This window comes from Amphiura filiformis, chromosome 6 (genome assembly GCF_039555335.1).
Source record: "Amphiura filiformis chromosome 6, Afil_fr2py, whole genome shotgun sequence".
NCBI lineage: Eukaryota > Metazoa > Echinodermata > Ophiuroidea > Amphilepidida > Amphiuridae > Amphiura > Amphiura filiformis.
The window spans coordinates 47,078,017-47,090,438 of NC_092633.1; the positions used below are offsets into that span (position 1 = coordinate 47,078,017).

General features: G+C 36.5%; 1 protein-coding gene across 1 annotated transcript in view; it reads left to right on the forward strand.

Moving 5' to 3' along the window:
• LOC140155510 (huntingtin-interacting protein 1-like) overlaps window positions 1-12,422 on the forward strand; it is a 73,108-nt gene that overhangs the window by 26,430 nt on the left and 34,256 nt on the right. The window contains 5 exon segments of the mRNA XM_072178378.1: window positions 2,246-2,302; window positions 3,951-4,029; window positions 7,174-7,258; window positions 9,118-9,179; window positions 10,243-10,383. Of these exon segments, the coding sequence (XP_072034479.1) occupies window positions 2,246-2,302; window positions 3,951-4,029; window positions 7,174-7,258; window positions 9,118-9,179; window positions 10,243-10,383 (424 nt within the window).

The window sequence follows — 12,422 nt, forward strand, 5'->3', positions numbered from 1 at the left end:
TTTGAAACTAATTAACATAATTTGACACCCTTAACGTAAACAAAAACAAAATTTGACGTTTTATTGGGGTGCGGACAACTTTACTCTCACATAACGCAAAAATCCGTTTTCGAAATAATGTAAAACGTAGAAGTTTTTAGCCTTACCAATTCGCCAAACTCAGTAATTTATTATAGATTATAGAGAAGGGATTATCGTGTTTCTAACCTGCCCCTATTAATACTGTGATCATGTGAGTAACATGATGAAAAAAATTGACTAACTCATAATATCATCGACATTGAATTATAATGAATACCATAATTTTATGATCCTGGTAATGACATTTCACACATAAGATGACTCAGAAAAATTGGATAGATGTCAAGCAACATGAACAGAGATTATCAAACTCACTTGTCAAGTTTTGTATAATTATGTGCTTGACGAAATAGTGCATAGAAAATAAACACAACTTCCTGTTGTGCTGTGAATTGGGCAATGTAGCTAGCTTGGCACTTCCATATCCGATTATAAATGTGTCATGACGTACCGATAGCTGACTTAGGCCTATTATATTGGATCAGGGGCAAATTCTAAAACTTCATTGTTAGATTTGCTATGTAGCACGTCTAGTTAACTGAAATTTCATAAAGAGTTCATTGTAGATGAGTATGATATTAGTTGCTTATTGGTTTAAACTGGTGCCCGGAACTGATGCTGTTATTCAAGAAACTAAAATATGCAATTCCAGTTGAAATCCATACACCTCCTATGGAAGACATGATCTTAATGTTCCACACAAGGGGTGGAGATTTCGATGGGGAGTCACCCTTTCAGGTAACCCCATTTGAAATTCACGCTCCCTGTATAGAAGATTCAAAAGTCTTAATATACAATTTTCAGTCAAAATTTAATTTGGTTAATTGAGGGTAACGGCAGGCCCTCGCTGCTGTGCAGCTTGAAGGCCGTTGCGCATGCACCTCCTCCTGGGCAGGGGGAACTGAAACCAGTTCTAGGGTAAACTTAGATAAAAATGGTCAGTCAAAAATGGACTAAAAAAGGGTTAAATCTTATTTATCAGGTGGGGGTGGCAAGATTTCTCACAGGGGTGAAGCTGCCCCCCTTCCACTTGGCCATGCCACTGATCTGTATTTAGATCCTATAAGCTGTTATAAGACCCATACAGTGATCCCAGCGAAAGTGTAAAAAAAAAAAAATTGTTTATAAATTACTTAAAAGTGAAGGATAAGTCATTCAAATTGTCATTTGGTATTTTTTAAATGAAAATGTGGAAAAAACAAAGAAAGCAGCTCAGTTTTAATGATGTTGAAGCCCCATTCGAATACATATAGCTACTTTAGATACCGGGTACTGTCAGTATCTAAATTACAGATTCATGTAAAATCCTTATTTTTGTCTTAAGTAAACGGCTTTCGGCTGAACCACTAGCAGGCTATGTTTTTATATTGATGACAATGACAAAGGTACCAGAATCTGAATTTTGATTATTTTTATGATCGTCCGGATGAGCAAATCACTGAATGGGCCTTTAAGTGATTGCAATATTATGTGATGCCTCATGCGTACACATACCTAAGAAAAAATAACATTGTCTAGTACTTCAATTAAAGGGAGTTATTTGAATTAGGAAAAGTAAACAAAATCAAACCCATAGTTGTACTTGCTGTTGTCATTGTTGTTGTTTTGAAATGCAGATTGTTGTTTTTTAATTGCATTTTGGCCTTTTTGTTTGTTTGTGGGGGTGTAGCCATCATCTTACCCAAGCTTCTATTTCTGATGATTAAAAAAAACCTTTGAAAGTTCAATATCACCTGACAATGGTGACATAACTATTTTAGATATTTACAAATCTAGACCCTTACATAATTATTTTTTCAGCCTCACAGCAGCTGATCGGTGTATCCCATCATGCTCTGCAGTACCACGGTAGAACTGCACATGCCATAGAAAGTGTTCACAAAATCCCTCACTTCCAACTATCAATTACTCACTTATATCAGGGGAGCTTAGACTTTTGTTTGAAAAAATATGATCTCTAAAGTATTGTGAAACTATCCATAGCTCTCAATATCTAAGCAGCTCTTGTTTATATTTTGTATACATTTTACTATGGAGCAAGCAGATAGACTGCAATGCATGATGGGATACTCCCTTTAGCTGCTGTGATTCAGCCCAATAATAGTAGAGACTGTTGATGAGAAAACATATTGATTAATTTTTTCACACTTTTCTTGTACCACAGGTGTTGACCGATTCACAGAAGCATACTGCACATATTTCTGACCTGGGTAATATGTGGGTAAGTAGAAAATAAGGGATTGCTGATCAATTTTAGGCCAAAAAAAGTTTGCTTGCTTGTCCTTGTCCGCCCGATCGTCTAGGCTTTTTTTTTTTTACAATTTCCCCAAATAAGTCATGAACTTTTCATCTGAAAATATAAAAGAAATGTTGTAAAATACCATTTCCAGCATTTTTTTACCCCTGTCCAGTCGTACCTGACTGAGGGTTCTGATATTTCGTATTATCATCCTCAGCGTGTCGGAAGTTATTATTCACCCTTTCCCATTTTACTGGGATAAAAACATAACTATTGATTAAACATTTTGGATTTTTTGCTTTTCGAAACCAAGTGAAATTTAACTCACTACAATATTTTGTCCTATGCGTCGGAGGACTTCATCAGGTATGACTGATTTTGGTCATCTGATCCACTTTCCCGGCAAACAAGTTTGAGTGGTTTCCGGTATTCCTTAGTCTCTTGTATATTGTAGTGAGTTAAATTTCACATGGTTTCGAAAAGCAAGAAATCCAAAATGTTTATTTATTGAAAAAACCTGATGAATCTATTCAACGATAACTATTGGTTGATCCCTGAAATTATGATTCATGGTGCATCTGATAAACGTCAATATCAAATAATAAATAGATGACTTATTTCACTAAATGAATGAAACCATTCAAAGTCAAATAACTTTATTTTGAGTGTTTTTGCTGTTGCATGTTTTTTTGTGTGTGATATTATAAACGCTGTCAACCAAGGACAGTATAACTTGCTGTGTAATGGTAGACACATCAACTTTGGTTTTCCACGCTTGCTGGACGGTGTTGGTAGATCTATTGCAAATAGTATAAAAATATGAAATAAACAATATCCACGTTCAAGGGTTTAGATTCAGTCCTGGGGTCGACATAAGCTTCTGACCCTATACTTTGTTTGCCCAATGGAACTCAAAATGTGTACATCTTCAGTTACAAGGCGGATAAAACTCAATATCGTACAATTCTGTACACATTTGCCAGTGTTTACCAGTGGCGTACCGTGGCCGCTCCTACCCTGGGGGCTGAAAAAAATTCAATTTTGCCGCTCCTTCCTCAACAGCCCGTAAAGGTTGACCCAATTGTTTTTTTTCTTTGGTTTGAAAAAGTGAAGACCAAAAAAAAAAAAGGATTATAGGCGTGGCTCTAGCGCCCTAAAAGCAACACATTTTGATGTATAGTACCATTTTTTCAATACTTTTTTCCGCCCTTTTTTCTTTTGCCACCCCTTCTTCTTTAACCGCGCCCCTTCGTTTGGGCCGCCCCCTGCTTTTACCCCGGGGGGCTCGTGCCCCCCAAAGCCCCCCAAATATGCGCATGTTTACATATATGCTTATGTTTCTCTATGCTTAGAAAGTGCAATGGTATCGCCGGGTGGTATCGTTGGTGAATTGTGTATAGTAGCAGTATTGGGCGTGATAATGTGTGTGGGGGTAGGGGTGTGTATATGTACTGTTTTTAGTAACACTGGCGAAATACAAGTTGCAAAAGGAAGTTGCATTGCCGAATTCTGTGAATTTTGTAAAGAATAAAATAAGTTTGTGAATTGTAAAAATTGTCAGCCTTTTAATAATCTGTAGTTTGAATAGTCAACCATTTTGACACTTGATCTTGTATTTTTTCCTGTACAGAATCACATGCAGGAGGCATACAGCAAATTAATTGCCTCGTACTGCCAGCTGTTGGTTACCAAACTGGAATTCCACAAAAGGTACAACATTCGCTCATGTTTGTCTACTTTATAATATATCAGATACCACAGCAGCTGAAGGAGTATCCCATTATGCTTTTGCGGTACCATTATAGAACTGATTGTGCCATAGAAAATGTACACAAAGTCCCACACTTCAACTTTCAATTACTCTCTTAAATCAGGGAAGCTTAGACTTTTGTTTGAAAAAATATCTCCGATACAGTATTGCTCTCAATATCTAAGGGGCTCTTGTTTATATTTTGTATACATTTGCTACGGAGCAAGCAGATATACTGCAATGCATGATGGGATACTCCTTTCAGCTGCTGTGATCAGCTATAAAGTTTGTTCGGCTTATATAAGGCAGAAAAAATAAAGACTCATAACACTGTATTGATATACAGGGTGTCTCAATAAAAATAGGCCCTGTGTATTGCAGGACATAACATAAAATATTGACAGCAAAATTAAAACTTTCTTGAAGATTCACCAACCATGAAGTATCTTCCATAAAATGGTACAAACGTCATCAAAATCCGTTCATGTATCACTGAGATAATTGGAAAACTGCAAGTATACTCAATTTTGCACCTTTCCAATGGGGCAATACACATTAGCAATAATATACTGTATTGTAGCTTAGAATGGGAGAAATAAATGAAGTGAATACTCAGTGTTGCTAGATAAGCTGTTATTGATGTTATTTATCATTTTTTGTGTTTATATTACCATCAATACTACTATCCCCTGGACCATTTCATTTTGAAGGAACCATTTTCTTTAGAATCAATTGTTTCAACCACTTCAATATAAAGGTCAGCCCTACATACTGTAGTTTGAGAAATGTGAGCACTATTATTTAGAAGATAATACTTTAACATGTCTTATTGTTAACTCAAAGGGAAAGGTGAAAACGTTCTTTGGGAGATTGGTTGACTGATTGATATGTTGATTGTTTTGATTGATTGATTGGCTTTGAACTCCTACCCAGCAACACTGGGGGTTTACTTCATTTTTTTTCTTTCATTGTAAACTACAATGCAGCACATTATTGTTAATGTGTATTTTCCCATTGGAATGGTCCAAAAATGTAGAATCCCAATTATCTCAGTGACGCGTGAACGGATTTTAATCATTTTTGAAGAATTTGATAGAAGACACTTTGTGGTTCTAGAATCTTGAAACATTTTGTATTTTACATGCCGATTTTTTATTTTATGTACACCATTCCACAAGGCCTATTTTTATTGAGACACCCTGTAGAATGGCATGCACACAGTTGGGTGCAATGCTTACGCCAGTTGTGCGTTGTGTAATGCGTGCCTGGGGCATGTGAATTTATGCGAGCGTGAGTTGGGACTTTATTGACGCGCAGTTAACAAAAGCCGAATAATTTCCGCCTTATGTATTGGGGTTAAAGAACTGTGCCCTGATAGATGAGCATGTTGTGGGTCCTAGTGGTAGCAAAATTATTAATAACTAACATTGAGGACAGTTGTGCAGTCTAATCACATACATGTGAATTGGTTAAAAACAGGTCACATTATAGTCCCGATATTGTTTAATTATGTACATCCATATCAAAACGATGCACTTGTCGACTGCTACATGTGCCTCATTTCACATAATAGCTAGGAATAAATACCAGACTCATCTCAAGTGGAGGTTACTTCAAATCATCCCCAAGTGACATGGTTATGGAATGTTCTCTGTATTAATAAGGCCAAAAAAAACACAAAAAAAGCTTCGTCTCAAAGCTTGCGCGCGCGTTTGTAAAATCCCACGATTTGACAAAAACAAATGCAGACATTTTTTTCTATAGTTTTTTCCAGAAAAAATCGGCGAAAATCAGACTTCTCAAAATACCATGAAAAAAAAGTCGGGAATAAAAAAAAAAAAAAAAATCGCATTTCGCATTTGTTTTTAAATTTCTTGTGAGCTTTGAGACAAACCTTTTTTTTTTTGGCCTAAGCCATTTGACTTGGGATGATATAAAGTGACCTCCACTTGAAATGAGTCTGGTATTTATTACCAGTTATTATGTGAAATGAGACACATGTAGCAGCCGACAAGTGCATCCTTTTGATATGGATGTACACAATTATGATCGCCCAGTGTGACAAGTGACAAATGGAGAAAACATGCTGCATGGTAATTACAGTGTTAGGTGGTCATGATTCAATGATAAATGGCTTTTTGCTAAAATATTTTTATATATTGTAGGATATATAATTTTTTGTTTGGACAAGAAGTGTATCTTCAAGATTTAGACAATTATAGAAGCATTGTAATTAAAATTTTTGTTGTGGAGTACAGATGCAAACTGTTATAACCCAAAGGCTGCCATGTGTATTTGTGTATTGATATTGTTTGCAGTGAGATACTAACAAATTACACAAGGCAGCAATAACATCCAATTATGATGCATATGAAGTTTAGATGTAAACTGTGTTATAATTCTAAGGCTGCTTTGTGTATTGTTATTGTATCCAATGAGATACTAACAAATTACACAAGGCAGCAATAACATCCAATTATGATGCATATGAAAAGTTTAGATGTAAACTGTGTTATAATTCTAAGGCTGCTTTGTGTAATTTTGTATTAATTTTGCTCTTAAATATTGTAGACAATGAAATATTTTGCCATTGCTAATTACACAGCACTACTCCCAATCCCAGAAAAGTAAAGCAGCAAACAGGCATTTTTAAAGTGTTTTTTGTATCCTGTAACTACATGTATCAAACCCAAATACTTGTACTAAGATTAATTTTAGGTTTTGCATTCTTATTTTTGGAAACCCTATTTTTTTTAAACATAAAATTTACAAGCAACCTAATGACCTATATTCCAAATTTTGAATGCTTAGACTTGTGCCAAGTCTTTGAATTTTGTAACTACAACCAATTGTAAGAAATTATGCAAAATTTTATGTTTTTTGCCCATGTCCACTCAAATTGCAAAACTATTAAAATTTTGTAGTGAAAGCTTGTGATCGTTATAAAAATAAGAAATAAACACAAAGGTATAAAATAATACTTGATAACAATATAGATTGTAAAAGATTATGTGGCAGCCTTGTTGTAGATCGCCATTTGAGCCTGAACTTTTGAGTTCCTAAAATAACAACATTATGACTGTGTATGTATTATTCATTCTACAGAATCCACAAATCCCTGGAAACATGGTGTTAGCAGACCCTGAAAACGCTCTGGAAAAAATGTGTGAAAATGACATCAATAATTTGTAAGTAGACTGCGTGTAAGCACAGCAGCTGATAGGTGTATCCCATCATGCTCTGCGGTACTATAGTAGAACTGCACATGCCATAGAAAGTGTACACAAAATCCCTTCCTTCAACTTCCAATTACTTGCTTATATCAGGGGAGCTTAGACTTTTGTTTGAAAAAATATGATCTCTGAAGTATTGTGAAACTATCCAAAGCTCTCAATATCTAAGCGGCTCTTACTTATGTTTTATATGTATTTGCTATGGAGCAAGAAGATAGACTGCAATGCATGATGGGATACTCCCTGCAGCTGCTGTGGCGTGTAAGTGTGAAAATATGTCCAATAATCAGTGATGATAATGAAGTTGATTAATTGGGAGGTATTGTGTAGTGGGGAATTTTCCATTCTGTTTTTTTATTTTTTATTATTTGCCTATTAATTTATTTTATTAACCTACATTGTATTTTGGATATGTTTTAATCATTATTTGGTTTGTGTTCAGGGCTGATATTTCAGCAATTGAAGTTAAGTGTCACGATTGACAGCCTTATACAGTGGTGGCGCCAGGAATTTTTTAAAGGGAGGGGGCTTGGGGGGAAGTGAATTTTGGGGGAGGGCAAAATCAACCAATTTTGCACAAAATTGTCACAAAAAGTGGTAGTTTTCATAATTTTGGGTTTTTACAGGGAGGGCAAGAAAAATATTTTGGGGGAATGTCCACCTGGCCCCCATCACAGGCCTTATACCCTCCCTTAAGCTCATTAAAATGCATATTTTGGCAACGGGTGAAAGCTTTCTTTCTTCTTTTTCGTCAAATAGTCGCCCCCCTCAAATAAACACCCCACCACTTTTTTCCACCAAGATGTTTCAAAAATGCCGATATTTCCATGCTATCTTATGCAGTAAGCTTACCAAGTTGCCCACATGGTCGATAATAGCGTCAATAATTGGCGAAAATCTGGAATGGAAACCCGGAAGTGAACCAGAAGTCAGTGTTTCTAGTTCATAGTTCGTCATTTTAAGTTTACCTAATGATTTTAACAGGAATTATTGTTCTAGAATTGACCTTGAATAAATGCCCCCCCCTTGGGAAAATGTAACGCCCCCGGGGGTGTTATTTGACGAAATACGGTACATGTATTTCGAGACATGGCTAAAAAAACAATGGCTTAGTTTGAAACGAAACTGATCCTTGTTAATTTATGAAATCAAAATGTCTCTTTAGTTTTGAAAGAATTAAGTCATTTGCATACTCTGCCACAAAATTCTTCCTGGTATTACCTTCCATTCTGTGAAGGTGAATGTAATCAAGCAAAATCAGTTGAAAGTCACACACCTTTAATATGAAATTATATCACTCATACATAAATTCTAGATAGTTCATTGGTTGATTACCATTTGTCATTTTTACCATCACCCTCTCCGTGTGATAGTTTTTACCATCATAGTGCTCCGCCGTAGTGCGCCAGGCCGTGCGCTGACTCTCCGACTCGCCAATTTTAGTTATGGGGTGGACAGCAAATTGTGAATTATGTCACAGCAAAACATAGTATTATGTTGATGAAAAAATATATTCCCTATCTTAAATAGTATTTTGGAGTAATAGAATTTATGTATGAGTGATATAAAACAAATATTAACTGTCTTAAATTTGTGTAATGGTTGAAATAAAATCACTCTGTGAAAGATGTATTGTTCCATCCCACTCGCCGTTCCGGCTCGTGGAATGGAGCAATCCATCTTTCACCTCTTGATTATATTTCGACCATTACACTCATAGACAGTTAATATTTGTATACTATCAGTTGAAACAATTGAAACATTAGGTAGATTTTTTTGTATGTTGACATGCATGTCACTTTTTGTATGTTCAGTTTTCAGATGACAGTGGAAATCTTTGACTACCTCGATGCCTTGATCCACCTTGAAGAATCAAGTAACTATAAATAATACTAGCTAAACATGTGTAATTGATCATATCCTTTCTATCCAACCTCGCTTATTTGAACTTCTTTTATTCGGATCTCTCTCTGTTCCGGGGGGTCAGGACAAATGGCCATATGGGGACATGCTGCAAACATGGGTAGCATTTTCGGCCTTTTGTAATCAATGGATCCTTTTTCAAATTTTCTCTATTTTTCAATTTTGCTTCACTGTGGCCAAAATGTTTTTAATTTCTCCAAACTTTTGGGGAAATGTTGTAAAAATTCACGACAGTTTCTGTTTAATTTGGCTGGAAATTTTGAAAATTTCTTTAAAAATTGGTATATTGATGGGTCCACTTTCAAATTCTCAGCGGCACACCCCTACCCAAACCAAACTTGAGTATTCATATTCTATTACTCGGTGCCTGTTTGGTAACTCGACTGGTCCTTTAATCTCGTAATTACCAAGTGGTAGTGAAAAGAATCTCAGTCAATGATGCACCTGGGTCCTAGGTACTCAAATGATGCACAAAGACAAGAGGGAAGTTCATCCATGTGACCTGATTGCCTGTTTTAGTCTGTAGTTGTTTCTGCACTAAAGCTTTAGCAATATGTCAGTCAGTCTTGAAAAGGTCCCATCATATGATGGATGAAATTCGAATATGCCGTAGGACAAAAAATTGAGGGTAGAAGGTCAACCTTTTTTTTCCATGGGCACATCCACCATTTTGACTTAAGGAAAGCAAAACCACATCTTACAGCGTAACTAAACCTTTCAAGCACCTGACCTGGTTTGGTGTTTTGATTGAAATTTATTTTAAGTTGATTGTAAGGGAGAAGTAACTAGTAACATACAATATTGTTGAAAATAATAATAATATTAATAATTAAAAAATTAAATTTAAAAAAAAGTCAACCCGAGATTTTTGTGTTTTTTGGGTCGGTCGCGGAGGGCAAAGAAACATTTTTTGTGGCCTTATTAATATATTAATATATCCTTGCAGCATTACCAGTGTAATTTAACTTCAGCAAACTTATAAATTTATCATCATATTTTGGTTTCTTTTTTCACAGTTTTCCGTTCATTTGATCTGTCCAAGAACATCTCGATGACCAACTCTGGACAGTGCAGGGTGGCCCCACTTATGCCAGTCATACTGGACAGCGGTCAACTATATGATTTCAGCGTTAGGCTCATGTACAAATTACATGCCTGTAAGTATATATATTTAGAGAATAAACGATAGGATTTTATGTTTTTACTATCCTCTATCATATACAAGATAGGCAGGTCCAATATTACGCACTACTCCTATGCCTACAACGCACTACATACACGAGCCTTGACAAGTGCTTGTGTCAAATATGTGACATGCTACCTCACCTCACCTCACCTAGGCTGTTTCATCCTCTGTAGTATGAAGCCCTCTTCAAGAATCTTCCATTTCTGTCTGTCTTGCGCATCCCTTGCCCATGTGGTGCCTCTATATGCTGTTAAATCGTCTCGCCATCTTCATCTTTGCCTTCCTCTTCTACGCTTTCCTGTTCTTGGTTGCCACTCGGTGACTCTTTTTGTCCATCTGTTGTCGTTTTTTCTTGCCACATGTCCTGCCCATCTCCATTTTGCTTCACCGATCCTTTCCATGATGTCTTTGACTCCAGTTTTATTTCTTATGTCACTGTTTCTGATTTTGTCTCGTATAGTTATGTTCAGCATACGTCTTTCCATGGCTCGTTGTGTCGTGGTGAGTTTATGTTCCAGATCTTTAGTTGTCGACCAGGTTTCAGCGCCGTGAGGTCATGGTGGGTAACACACATTGATCGTATATGCGCCTCCTCAATGTCATTGGTAGCTTTTTATCACAAAGGATGTCTTTGTACCTGCCAAAACAACACCAGCCAGCCTTGATTCTTAGTAAGACTTCCTCTCTTGTGTTGTCCTCCATTTTGACTGTCTTGCCCAGATACTTGTAGCTATCTACTTTCTCAATCGGTTCATTGTCAATTTCAATGGACTCTGTAGTGTCAAAGTTGGTCATGTATTTCGCTTTTCCCTTTGTGTATTTTTAATCCAATTTTCCTGCTCTCAGTGTTCAAACTATTTAGCTGAACTTCCAAGTCTTTGACTGATGGTGATGTAAGGGCTACATCATCTGCAAACCTCAGGTCAGTTAACCATTCTCCATCGATGTTGATACCTCTTTCGTCTAAATCTAGTTGTTTGAAAATTTGTTCCATGGCAGCTGTGAATATTTTTGGAGAGATTGTATCCCTTGCCGTACTCCCCTCTTTATGTGGATAGGCTTGGAGACATCCTTATCTATGTGGATTGTAGCTGTGGCGTTTGTGTAAATGTCCTCCAGAATCTTAACATACCCTTCGTTGACTCCAATCCTTCTTAAGGCTGCAAATAAGTCACTGTGTTCCACCGAATCAAAAGCTTTCTCGTAATCTATATAGCCAATACAAAGCTTCAGCTGATACTCATTTGCTTTCTCAATCAGTTGGTTCAAAGCATGTAGATGATCAGTTGTTGAAAAGCCCTCTCTGAAGCCTGCCTGCTCTCTAGGTTGATTTTCATCCAAGATTCTCTTGATTCTATTCTGAATGATTCGTGTGAAAATTTTATATGCATGTGATAGCAGACTAATTGGTCGGTAGTTTTGATATCCTCTTTATCTCCTTTCTTATGTAGAAGAATAATCTTAGCTTCCTTCCAGGCTGCTGGTATCTTCTTTTCTGTCAATATTTGGTTGTATAGTCTTGTTAATTGAGTGATGATTTCCGCACCTCCTATCTTATACACGTCACTGGATATGTCATCAGTGCCAGGTGCTTTGTTGTCTTTACTTTGGTTAGAATGAGAGCTATATAGGTCTTGGTAAAACTCTGCACAGATGTTGAGTATTTCTTCTCTACTAGATGTAGGAATACCATTTTTGTCTTTCATCTGGCTGATTCTAGTTTTCTTACTGTTCATTTTGGAGATCTGTTTTGGTCCTTTACCACTTTCTAGGATGGACTCAATTTGTTCTCTTCGTTTTCTTCTACTTCTCTGACGCCTCTTCTTTCTAACTTCCTTCACAGTTTCCTTGTACTCTACTTTCTGAGTAGTAGTTTTGTCTATGATTTCTCTGAGTATCTTTCTTTTAATATCTAGCTCCTCAATCTCAATATCTTCTTTGGTTTTGGTTTCTTTGTTCTTTCTTGTGGTGCTATCTCTTCAGCAGCCTCTGTCACTGTGCTGGATATAA